Source organism: Opisthocomus hoazin, chromosome Z (genome assembly GCF_030867145.1).
Source record: "Opisthocomus hoazin isolate bOpiHoa1 chromosome Z, bOpiHoa1.hap1, whole genome shotgun sequence".
Classification (NCBI taxonomy): Eukaryota; Metazoa; Chordata; class Aves; order Opisthocomiformes; family Opisthocomidae; genus Opisthocomus; species Opisthocomus hoazin.
Window position 1 is genome coordinate 79372046 of NC_134454.1, and position 13554 is coordinate 79385599.

The 13554-nt window shown below is 44.5% G+C and overlaps 1 protein-coding gene across 6 annotated transcripts in view; it reads right to left on the reverse strand.

The window, feature by feature from the left end:
- Window positions 1–13554, reverse strand: part of UNC13B (unc-13 homolog B) — a 219320-nt gene that overhangs the window by 175052 nt on the left and 30714 nt on the right. For 5 of the 6 annotated variants that reach the window (XM_075447135.1, XM_075447133.1, XM_075447134.1 and 2 more), the window contains exons 3-5: window positions 13351–13450; window positions 8816–8933; window positions 7684–7807 (exon numbers count right to left, since the gene is read on the reverse strand). In XM_075447135.1, the coding sequence (XP_075303250.1) occupies window positions 7684–7807; window positions 8816–8933; window positions 13351–13450 (342 nt within the window). Of the gene's footprint in view, window positions 1–7683; window positions 7808–8815; window positions 8934–9593; window positions 9682–13350; window positions 13451–13554 lie in introns of those variants that run through there. The other variant, XM_075447136.1, reaches the window with a different exon arrangement.

Consider the following 13554-nt stretch of genomic DNA (forward strand, 5'->3'; position numbering starts at 1 on the left):
ACAAACTGCCCTTAAGGAACAGAGCAAGAGGTGCACAGCACCAGGGCAAATAACTCACTGAAAGAAAAAGCATCAGTGAGGTTCTCAATCCAGGAGTGTCAGGTAAATTTTTTAGGGAGGGCGGTGGGGTGTGAAATCATTGGAAAGAAGAGAAAAAATTTGGGGCTGATTTTTTTTTAGCCACTCCACATCCCCCTGACTGTAATGACTTCTGAAATTTGGCTATTCATGGCCCGAAACTATACCAATGTATAAACTTCACAGCTCACACAGGAAGGAAGTGGAGGGACAGGGACTGCTGCAGCTAGACACCACCAACCCTGCAAGCTGACAAAGGAAGATGAGTGCAGTACCAGTTCAGCTAGTTTTCCCAGCCCTCATAACTCTTTGCACTCTCAGGTGCCTCCTTAGGAGCCATGAAGTTGTCTTTAGGAGCTAACAAGTTTGTTTTCGTGCAATGAAGTGTACCTCATGAACACAGCCACAACGGTACGCTAAGCTATGCATTGGCAAGAATAGGAGTAGTAGGCTGGGATGGTCTCCTGATGAAAAGGTGGTTCTAAAACTTGCACCCAGTCGCACTCCTGAGAGAAACAAGAGCAAGATTTATTGGCTGGTGAGTATTCCACTGGGACCTACGATGCTTTCAGAAAGGACCAAGTATTGCTTTCTTCTTAAAGGGGATATCTGTCCTACATGTGTCCTCTCTCAGCCACCATCATCTTATGAAGCTAATGATCCTACAATATCTGGAGATAATAGTGGCCAGTGTACTAGAACACAAATTGCTTTTCAACAAGAACAAGTAGGTATTTCCTGTGTTCCTTGGACTACAAATTAATGTCTACACCTCTGTTACAGAAACACCACTGTATTTTTATGCAGCTAGCCTCACCCAGACAAGGGGGATAAAACAGGCCCCACTTGAGAAAGTTCAGGGAACTGGAAACTTCTTGTCTGGCTCTGAAAAACCTGTATTAAGCAGAAAAAGACAACCTATTTCTCCTTGCTTGAAGGGAGACCAAAGTAATTTATTTTAACCATGATACACAGAGCTAGTTGCTCTTTCTGTTGTACAGTACATTGCTTTGTTGTTATGTGCTATTAAAAACAAGGTAAAAGAAACATGAGAGAACCTTCCATAGTTATGGGAGCTGTAGAAAAACATACATGCTTTTGATCATCAGGGCTGTGGATCACAGCTGCACAGATTTATTACACAAGCTCTGTACAAACTGGGTGTGGCATTCAAAGGAAAACTGGACAGAACTGATCTAGAAAGAAGACAACCATTAACGGAAGGGCTATCAGCATACAACCTGATGAGATTGAGGAGAACAAACTCTAACAAGGACCTGAAGCAACCCATTAAAGCAAAGCCTACGGAATTTTTTCTTTGAAAGCCATCTTCTCTCTAAAAGATGAAGAAAAACTCATGAACTGAGGACTACAGGTCAGAGTCAAAACAACTCAATTCTGGAGCCTGAAATCAAGACCAAAGAGATCTAGGAGGGATGAAGCAATGGATTACCATCAACACTGCAGAAGCCGCAACGGTCTCACGGTAGGCTTCAATGCTTCCTCACAGACAGGTTTAATGGCATGCCCAGGCATCAAGGAGCACGATGTGTCTCCTGGATTTTTTTGTTTCTATCTTATATCCAAGGTGCCCATTTCATAAATGGAGCTATCAGATTTTTAGTGCAGGATTGCTGCAGAAGAAACAACTTCTTGTGCAGGTCAGTGACAAAAATCTGTTACTGTCTAGATACTGGCTGCTTTGAGGGCATCTTCTTCATCTTGAAGAAACTGTTGTCATCGATACTAATGGTAGTATAGTTACAGCACAGCAAACCTTAAACATGAAGCAACTGGCCTATGAACTTGAGTGAAGTTACCTGCTCTGAAGAAGAAATGCCCAATGAGATAGAATTCTCATTTTTTTGAGGAAGCAGTATATAACGGTTTTCATTTCACCACCCTTTTGTGTCTCGCCTCAGTCAGCTGTTTTATTGAAAGCGGTTCTTTCGAATCCAGAGATTGGAAATCCCTAGTGCAGAGGTCATAGGCTGACTGTTTGCAAGGCCACGTCCACTGGCCAGCTTCTACATCACTGCTCAGCGTTGGTTACAAATGTTAGTCCACTACACTAACTTTTGCTTACAAAACAAAAAGCTGAACTACTCCAAACAGAGGCCATCTGATGCCAGCTCAGGACTCTGTTGACATCATGGTCGGTAAACAAGACAAGCAAAGCCGTATGTCAGTGAAACAAAGCTGCCAAACAAGAACAAAGAGGAGATGGTCAGATATGTTCACTAGCTTTTGGGGCTTCTGAATTTGATGACATGGAAATGTTGCAAGCTTTACTGTCCTTGCTCTTACTGCTGTCTTTAGCTGGAATCTGAACTCCCTGTCCTCTCTGGGCTCCTCGTGTCAGGGAGCATTAAGGCCTGGTCGCTCCCTAAGGGAGGGGAGGCAAGGGAGATCCCACGGCTGGCAGGGCAGGGGATTTGCCAGCCAGGGCCCCATCCTATAGCACCTGAGCAAGGTGAGCAGGGCAGGCCCAGAGATCATGGCCAGGTTCAACCAGGAGCCCAGACTGGCAAGCTGGTCCATGGTGACACGGCAGGTCTGAGGACAAGCCAGGAAGTCAGTGCACATCTGGGCCTGATCTATGGGGTCCATAAGCAGGCACAGGCATGGCTGTGGCGAGGTGGGGGATCAGTAACTCACATAGCATCACCAAGGAGCTAAGGGTCAGAGCTGAACTGAAGTGGGACTCCTGGGCCCATGAGCAGGGGGTGTGGGTGGAGGTCTCAGGTGAGGCTGCTTTGAGCAATTAAGACCTATCATCAGTGGAACCAGGGCCCTGACACCTGGACACACTGCACCACCACAGAAATGGGGACACAGCAGTGCAAAGCCTTATCAGACTGAGAAAGGAATTAGGGAGAATTTTCTGCATCTATACAGACCACTTCACTCACAGTTAGACCCCCTCAGCCTTTCTGCTTAGACATCTCTAGCTCAGCAATAACCAGGAGTTTCAGCCCTAAATCTTCTCATCACCTCAGGGTCAGTGGTCCATGCTCTAGTCCTTGTCCACCACCTTGTGCCACCTGAGTTTTCCCCAGGTAGCAAGTCCTGGGCTGGGGCATACCTCAGATCAGCATGAGCGAGAACAAGTGCTGGAAGTAAAAGTGATACACCCTCTCCCCCCTTCCCCCCCACCTTTCCTACAAGCCGTCACCTGGCTTCCCCTCTTCCCAGCTCCAATTTCTTCTCTTTCCGGAGCTTTGGGAATCTTCACAAGTTCTCACTGAAATAACTTTGCAGATCTGAGCATTTCTCTTTCTATACAGCTCCCAAGAGAATAAAACAACAAAGCACATTTACTCCACCTGACGGCTGGATGCAGATCAGCATGCTCCCAGTCTGGGAGTGGTGAGAACACTAAAAGCATTTTCACTTCAATTATCTACTAGCAACAGCCTGGCACAGACCCAAAATGCTATAGTTTGCGAATCAAAAGCATTTTCGGGTACTCAGTCCTGGGAGGGACTTGCACATAACCACTGCACTTCTAAAAAAGGAGGACAGAGTAAAATTGCTTTAAAACAGCACAGTTCCACACTTGAAAAGCAGTATCTTGGAAAGTCAGTGCCAGCACACATTCAGTACATCAAGACAATAGCAAGACTGTCTTCTTCCTACCAGCAAATTTTCTAAACCAACCAAGAAGAAAAGCTGTCTCCCTTCCTTGATGTGCGTGTCTTGTTCCTGAGAAGAAACATATGATCAGCGGAGAAAGCTGCTCCAGCCTGTCTTCGCTAACAATGACTTCCTCCCATCAAGAAGATAGTTTACTGCCATTTTTAAAAGACTGCCAAGCATAAAAATGCTTTGCACCCTAGGGGTTAATATCAACTCTTGCTAACACTTCACATTTCAAATGCTCACGCTTTGCTGCACTTTTATAGAAGAGGATTTTCAGTCTTATTGTTTCTGCAAGACTGAACATTTAAAAACATAGGCCTGGCAGAGAACATTAGATGACAGTCTGGTCCCCAGCACCACAGTCCATCACACATACATGCTCACTGCAGAAGGGCCCACAGATCTGCTCTCTCTCCTATACACAGGCTCATGTCACATTAACAACTCTACTGAAGACAATGCAAGAGCTGCATCTGGAACATACCATGGGACTGGGACACACGGAGGATATATCAAGGCTACCATAGATGTTCTTTGCCCCATTAGAAATCTGGAAATTAACAAAGTTTAACTCCTGGATGACCTCAGGAAAGATTATTTTGTATCACCAGGGGCAGAGACTATAACTCTCACCAACCTCTGTTAAGAAATTATTAAATGATTGCTTCCCAACTCCAATCCTGGTAAAACACTTAAAAACAACTTCATATGAATTTAAAAAAAAAAAAAAAAAAGAAAGAAAAATCTCGAAGTTGCTTTCATCATATACTACCACTAGCAGCATCAAGATGTTCTGCTTTTATTTCACCTTTAGCTGTTGCCAGTCTCCACAGTACCAGGAGAAGACATACCAGGAGGGAAGAATCCTGAACACATCAGGTGGAAGCAGAAGCAGCAGACTAATCCGGGATAAATATAGTGCAAACAACAAAGCAGTTTCTAAACCTCTTTGCATATACTACCATGTTTTACACCAAGGACTTCAGCTTTTCCGGTTTTCAAATTCATTCTTCTCTTTTACAATCCCTTAAAAACTTTTCAAGCTCCAGCTAAATACAATGAAACATTTTAAATGCACAGACTGAATAACCTGGTGTACTGTACCCATGTGCATCATTTAATCTAGATGAAACAGAGCAGCCAGAAGTGATAGAAAAATCACAAAAGCACAGCCAAACAGAAGAACACACTATTTTTTTTAAAGCTGCTATCCCAGACAGCTGTATTTTACCAGACTTGGAAAGCATACATGCGCACACATTTCAGTCCGGCTCTCATGTATATACAGTAGCCAAGGAGATCTTCACCTGGGAAACAAAATGTGATACACAATGTTCCTAAGTGTCACTCCAAACATGCTGTTATTAAAATGTTACCTCCACAGCAACAGAGTTGCTAACTTAAGGACTTCCACAGATGATCAGCGATCCGTTTAGTTCTCCATGTAGGTTTAAAGCAGCAGCTCCCAGCTCATATGACAACACAGTCTTAACATGTCCATACCGCTACCCTCCACTTAAAAAGGAAACTGACCTGCAAATCCATCAGGAGAGATGCAGAGGCAGTGCTGTGAGCTGAGCTACCTCCATATCCCTCCAAGTCTCACAGTATTGCAAGGGCAGGGAGACTGAGCCTAATCTATCTTGCAGGGTCCCTCTCTATAACTAGAAGTCATAGCAGGAGACATCCAGTCACGGTGTGAAGGGATGCACCGCTGGAGAAGGTGATACCGGTAGATGCTGTCTTCTAGAGGAATACCCCACACTGTTGGTGCCTACCACTTTTTAACCTGCTTCTGACCTTGCCATGGCGCGACAGACAAAGTGGGGAAGATCCAAGAAAAACTGCAGGACTCTTCAAGTGAAGAGCAGAAAAAGCCTTGAAAGGTCTAACTGATAAACCCATTTTTTGCTGGACACTATGAAACACTGGAAAGGCAGACAACTTTTCGCATTTCAAAATAAAATCCCTTCAATACAGCAGTGTGGAGTTCCTGTTCTTTCAGTATTTGGCATGGTAAGCACAGGAATAAGCAATAGATGTGCTTTAAACTGATCAAATGTGTTAAAAACAGAAGAGGCATAAAAAGCTTGTTATTTACTTAAGGCTTTCAGTTATCTGCACGAAATCCTACTTCTCAGAATTCTATGTTCTATGGAACATCATATGTTTTGAAATACTAGCTAAAAAAACCCAAAACACACAAAGAGGCCTGTGTTTTGAGTATTGTAATAGGGAGAAAACACACCATTACCTGAACTATAGATTTTTTTTTTTAAATCCGGATGCTCTAACACATAATGGTTTCCACGGAATTTGTTTTCCTATGCTGGGGGGGGGCGGGGAGGGGATCACAAAATGTAATGCAGTCCAAAACATGAAGTGCAGAAGAAAGTAAATTCTCTTTTGGACACCCTCTGAATACATAGAGAGAGATCAGAGTTTCATTTTCTTTTAAAGCAGAGACAGTTTACAAGCAACGGTGTCAGAATGAACTTATAAAGGCAGTGGCTACTAGCCTTGCTTACAGCTATGTGTGCTGTGTTCTCTCACTCCCAGCAGCATAAACACTGGCCCCAAAGAGCCAACGTTTCACCTCACAAGGAAATCAAGTGAGTTGTTCCTCTTCTTACATAACAAGCAATTTCAGTAATAAACTTCCCACTGACAGGGTGACAGCAGCAGTGAATCACCAGGACATTTTCACGAGGAAGAGATGGCTCCAGACCAGCATCAGACAGCTTAGCTGTCAGGACAGCTGAGATGCCATATACCTTTTCCCCTTTACACACTGGACAGTAGTTAAAGAGCAGTGCCTATTACATCTATAAAACTCTGCACTCACCCTGAATTGCACCATCGAGGGGACTGTGCACGCAAAATAGTACACTCAGAGCACAAGATACAATTTGTACTGATTGCAGTGCTGCAGGGCCAAAGCCTGCATCCTCCCTTGCACCCGGAAGGGGGGTATGAGATTAATAGATGACCTAACTTTTTTCCACAACAGATGGCCAATCCTGACAGTTGCTGGCCAAATGCCAGTGGGTGCACAAATGCTCCACCAGTGCTTAGAGCATGCTACAAATTGCTCACCCCATCAGGGGCCTGGCAGCAAAAAACAAGCAACAGGCAGAGGGGGAGAGATGAGCCTTGCAATGACAGACAACTTTGAAACATTTCAATGTCCAATGCAGGAAAAAAAATACCACGAGCCCCAAAAACATTATCTCTGCTCTTGGTCCCGAGAGTCAGCTAAGAGCTGGAAGGAGAAGCTATGTAAGTTTTGGATGAATACTGGCTAAGGCCTTACTTCTGGAGTTTATTTGTTCTGGGGGTTTTTTGTTTGCCATTTTTTATTTTTTAAATAAAATAAAATGGGGGGGTGGGGGTAATCACACACTACTTGACTTGATATAGGTTTGCTCCAGTTAGCTACTTTTCCACATTCTGCACTTTTCAACCACAAGCAATTGCCAGAAAGGCAGTTCTTACAACACCAAGTTATTTATATACTCTGCTAATGATAATGTTCAGGAGCACTGAGCATTAATGTTTCACTAACTGAACTGCATGCTTCTAGCAGGGTTTAAGTGCACCTACCACAGAACAGCTCTAACTCATTTGACCTCTTCTAGAACCAAATTTGTCTAGATACAAAGAAGTGAATGTTCCCTGCTCAGGAACAAAATGTCTGACTGCACAATCCTGAAAAAGTATTAACAGTTTCTTAAAACTGCTGCTAGTCTAAACATTCCAGCACTCAGAGACCTTCAAATCTTTCCTATTTATTCTGATCTTGTTAGAAAGAAGCCAGCACAAGAAATGAACACCAGCAATTTGATCTGCACTGAACTATTTTGACTGAACTAAGAATGAGGACAACTTTGGTTATAAAACTCCAGTTGCTCCCACTTCCTCTCCACTGTCAGCACCCTGGGTAAGTTATTAAACTGCACTCACCGAATGGTAATTCAAATCTTGTGTCCAGCAAAATTTTATGAGGAGTCGGGTTTTTGGTTCCACAGATTTCATCATGTTTCATTACAACTTCTGCCTCCAGCGTAGACCACTCCCCAGGACCCTCCTGTGAATCACAAGCCACAAGTGAAGCTTAAAGTCTGGCAGGTCCTTATGCAGTGACTCTCAAACATTTGCTAAGATAAAAGACTCCAGGAAAAGCATTACGGCATTATCAAAGCCTGGTACACAATTTTAATGTCAAATGACATCCATTCAGCACATGCTGGCAGCTTTTCTTCCAAATCTCACAGGCCTTCATCAAGACAAGCAGCGAACACCTCCTAGCAGAACTACTGCCTTCTCAGTAGAACCGCAAAGGTAAATCCTCAAAGGCAGGCATCGAGGAGTGCCTGGACAGCCAGATGAACCGAGCACCAGGCTAGACCTTATGGACATAGCTGCTGGGCATCCCCACTCTTTTCCTTTTATGGAAAACACAAGCTCTCTCTTCCTGCTCAAATTCAATACTCTTCCATGAACGCCCTTAAATTTGAGGTAACAAACCAAATCTGTCCTGCTTAGCTGCAAGAACTGCCAAATTCAGTAGCTAGGGCAGTTACAGATACTGGCACATTCCATCTCCTACTTTTCTCAGTTCATTTTAGCACCAGTAGACACTCTCTAACACTGCAACCAGTAGTTTTAAGAAGATGATGCAGACATGCTCTGGGTCTACCTCAAAAGGCCAGCTATTGTCAGGGCACCCACTGTCTTTAGCAGGAACTCACAGAAATGTGAGCATCAGACTAAGCAGTCAGTTCTTCGGACTTCAGACACATGTCAATTACATGTGTTCTTTAACAGGTTAAGCCCTGTTTTTTAAGTACACCTGAGTGAAATGAGACCAAAGACCTCTGCTTAAGCTCAGTTTTTGTCTCACTGTTGGCAGCCTCCTTCAAAAACAAAAACAACAAAGTGATGCCAACAGCCCTCTCCCCTCACCAAGCCTTCCTGACTTTGTAAATGGAAGTTTTGCTGAGAAGCACAGTCCTAGGCTGCACGCGGCCGGATTTGTAGTATGTTAACTATCAACACTGGAGCTGTCGAAATAAAGCTACTGTGTCAGCTTAACCTCATCAGATTGGTGAATGGCCTTCAGAGCAATCCACACAGTCCCAACCAGGGTGTCCCAGATCAGTCCTTTGTTCCATACTTCAACAATTAGGCCCAGGTCCAGCCGACTGATCTCACTGCAAGAAAAGAAAAGGCAGTACAGGTGAGAATAAAGCAGGATACAATGTAATTCTGCTTCAGGTTTTGCACCATGATTACACCAGTGAATTCTTTCTATACAGCTGCATTAAGCTACACAGAGCTTCTGGAAGCATGTGGTCAAGGTGGCTCGCACTCACAGGGAACACTAATTTCTAATGACTGATTTCTCACAGTTTAACACTGACTATATAAAGATTGCAAACTAAAACCCTGAACTATGTCATTCATGGACTGCCAGTTGGGAACTTGCCTCAGCAGCTATGTACACTGGAGGAGGAAGTGTATCTTGAGCTGAAATCTAGACATGTGCTGCTCCTTGTCACCGTGCACCCCATTTCTAACAAAGTGTCTCCTCTACCTTAGCAGCACAGCAACACAAGCACACTCCGGCAGGTCCAAACACGCCAATACTTACCAACGAACTGAGCTGCCACATGCCAAAAGTAACACTCCCAAACCCAGCATAGCTGCATCAGCAGCACCACATTGCTCAGGCCTGCGTTGCACTGCTTCTGCTCCAGCACTAGCTTCTTCCTCTGCATGACATTGCAAGGCTCTGAGCCACGCGAATCTCTGGCAGCAAGCAGCACTGCAGCCACAAAACCAACAAGTGCCAAGTTCTTGGAAATACTTACCTGAAAGTTTTCAGAAACATCTTCCCTCTTACTAGGGAAAGGATGCATCTCAAATTTGCTTTTTCCCCAATGCTTCATAGCATTTACGCCTCCCTCTTCCACGCTGGTTTATAACATGTCTACTTAAGAACAGCATAACGCACACACACAACCTGAATGATGGTAAAAACAACATAGTAGAAAAAAATCCTGAGCAGTTTGCTGATACAAAACTGTCTCACACATCGTGAAGAAGGGGTATTGTTCCTACTTCCCTGAGCTCAGGACGTCCCTTTAGTGCAACTGCTAAACCCCAAAAGTAGGTATCTTGGACACACAGTGCTGTTGCCTGCTGTCCTTCTGTCCAAATATATCCACGTTAAGTTTATCAAGTGAATTTAAACTCCCTTTAGTTGCTAATTTCTATAGACTGCCATCATGGCCAAAGAAAAAAAAAAACAACTACTGCTGCAAATCGCAGCATCTATTTGAGCTTTGCCCCAGAGACTTCCTACAACTTTAAGAGAGAATATTGTATCTACCAGGTTCAAGACAAACCCTACAGCTACAGCACATTAATTTCTATTTTAAACCGAAGTGCTTCTGTTGTTGTTTAAGACACAGGAATTGAGATCAGGAGTGTCCAGTACTTGGGTGACTCAGTCTACATAGTTCAAAACCAAGCTATGACACAGGCTTATTGTGAGTTTACTCCTAGCATCTTGAAATTGAGTCTCCAGCTCCCTCTGTTTGGATATGAGTACTAAATACGTCCAAACTAACAACTAGCCACCTGCACCATCACTGCTCTGCCCTCCCACTGCTTGCCTTTTGGAAGATGATATTTATCTGATTGCACAACCTTGCAATAATAACAGAAACAACTGATTTTCTACTGGCTGGACTAGTGTGAGGCCAGAAAGGGAAGGGAAGGAAGAAATACTCCATTTTCAGACATATTGCAAAACCACATTCTTTGCTTCAACATACACTGACAGAGCAAGACACTGGTCATAAGACACCCAACAGGCTTCTGTAAAGAACTCCACAAGACAGGTCACCAGATAAGAGTAAAAAATAAAAATATTTTCAGTGACTTTGATGGCCTTTGTGTCTCCCTTTCTCCACCTTCTGGTTAGACGCAGAATAGCTTCAAAGACCAAAAGAACTGAGATTGGAATTTGGTGTCCCTCTTTCCACACACACACAGAATTTAAATGAAAGACATTTGTAGCAAATTTAACATCTATTTAACCATCATGTTCTAAATAACAGTTTTCACTTTCATTCAAGACGTGCTCTCTGCAAATATGCAGTCCTTCTAAAGCTGCTTCAACATTAGAAGACGCCCCCAAAGAATACACTAAAGTGCTTTACTGGTCTGGTAAATGAGCAAATCTGAAACAACCACAGAGCCCCAAATTCTGAAGTGTTATGTCTCACAAGGAGTCTGGAAGCAAAACAACACACACAGATAGAAAGCATTTTTTTGGTTATAGTCTATTCTTCCACTATGCCTCATAAAAAAGGTATACACAAACACAGACAGAAAAAGCATCCTTCCCTCAGGGAAAAACTACTGTGTTCAAAAGCCTTTTCCAACTCCAGAAAGAAAAAGAGCAAACCAGTAAATAGTAGTATTGGAATATCAGTGTTATTTCTCCTGGGACAACTTAATGTACACAGAATCATGCAAAACACGTTCCCTGCCACATGTAATATTTGTGTTATAGACATCAGAACAACTGTGCTGTTGCTTGGCTAAAGCAGGGACGATAATGGCAAGGTAGTTCAGCTAATATTCTGCTTTCATATCCCCTAGCAACTAATTATGGAGCAGCACAGTGACCTTATAGCATGCTAGCTAAGCTCACAGTTGATATCGGAGAGCAGTTCCAGGAGCTGTTTGAGGGGAAGGAGGAGGAGCAACCGTGAGAGCCGTCATCCAACACAAACAAGTGCCATTCTTAAATCGCTGGTGAGCAGCCTCCTCTGTAGCTGGTCATGTTTAAAGCTAGTTCCTGTCGACAGGCTGAACACAAATCACAGGAAGAATGAGTTAGTAGCTTGGGTATGGGCATGTGATTTGGCAGACAGGTACAATTCCCTGCCGCAGCCTTACCCCAGTCCTGCAAGGTTTACGTCAGTGACAGCCACAGCCTCTGTCTGACCAGGAACTGCAGAGCTGAGAAGATGATGGCGTTCAGGAGCAGACGTGTTCCACCAGATGCCAAAGGGCAGGCTGCAGACTCTCTGTGCAGAAGCACACACCTGACTGTGCTGCGCCAAAAGCACAGTGCCACCAAAGCAAGCAGACTGGGAGCACAGCTACAACGGCAACACTGTACTGACCCAGATGAACTCTCAACCAGAGGCACAATCTTCCCACTTTCAGCAGAGCAGAACCAACAGCTGCTGGATTGGAAAACAGACTCACAAAATCCCATATAGGTCTCTTGCTACAGATACACCTCAGACCCACCCAAAAACAGTGCACGAGCTTTGACTCTACAAGATGGAGATTACAATGTTCCCCCTGTCCATGCCAAGTTTAGAGAAAAGTACTTGGAGTCCACAATTCAGTGAATTTAGTTCACTTTGTCTTACAAAGCTACAGAAATGGAAGCAGATGCAATATATCCATGAGTCACTCATCCAACAGCAAAAAAACCCACCATTCTAAAAGATACTGGGAAACCCCTGGCTACATGTCAGGACCATGAGAACCAGAGCAAACCAGAAATGCCAACTGCTCCAAAAACCCTGGAAGAGATGCAATTGATCCTGCTGCTCATGGCAGAGAATGGCAGCCGCTCAAGATGCAGCAGGGAAGCTGGAAAACACATTTACGGGCACCAGGCCAACGGCAGAAAACCTGAACACACAAGAGCAGCTCCCACACTGAGAATCAGGATCAAAGTGTCAAGGCCCTGAGTGCACTAACAGCAGCCCCTAACTTCCCTGACCAACCTCACCTACGACCTCCACCCCACATCCTCTTCCTATGGCCCATGAGAGTTCCATTTAAGCTCAGCTACAGGTCTTCAGTCCTTGCCTAAGCTATTATGCAGGTGTGCTTGTCTCCAGCTCAGCCACAGCTGTGCCCATGCCTGGCCATGGACCCCATCAATCCAGACCCAACCCACAGACTGACATCCCAGCTCAACCTCAGACTTGCCTTGCTCATCACTATGGACCTGACTGGTAATTGCTGCACTATGTCTGACCCTGATTATTGTTACCAGACACAACCCTGAGCCTGACTTGCTAACTTGCACTCCCAGCTTAACCTCAGACCTGCCTCATTACTACGAACTTGTCTGATAACCTGACCTCTCAGCAGACACTGGCCTGATCCTTAGGCCCTCCCCGCTTGCACTGCTCAGGTACTGTGGGACTGGGCCCTGGCTGGTGAGTACCTGGCTCTACCAGCCATCCTACCACACTCTGCTTCTGGCTCCCTGTCCCTGAAAGAGCAGCCAGCCCTCAGTGCCAGGTCTAAGAACAGGTATTCAGGCAACCTGACACTGTTAAAGCACACAGGCTGCTCCAGCCAGTCTGTGGCAGCGGCAGAGACAATCTCCCAACACACATCTCCTTCAGCACAGGTCAGTGTGTACAACAGAAAAGCAAATTTAGGTTATCATTAGGCTTGTGCATTTTACCTACTTAAATACTCTAATTTACACAACACAACAGCCAGCAGTTCCATATACATGTCAGTGCTGTAGTAGGACTCAACCACAAGCACCTCATCGTTGCGCAACACCATACTTACAACATGAAGTCCTGTTCCCAGCAGGGTTGGTCACCTCGCACGGCTACCGTCGTGCTCTTCACATTTTGCACTTTCAGGGTCACGTATGTATTGAATTTATCTGGGGAATGAGAGGCAAAATTTATCTATTTCTGTGTACCCTTTCATCACATAAGCACAACATTTCAAGGTTTTCCGTCCATACATCGCACCCCAGGGGGACCC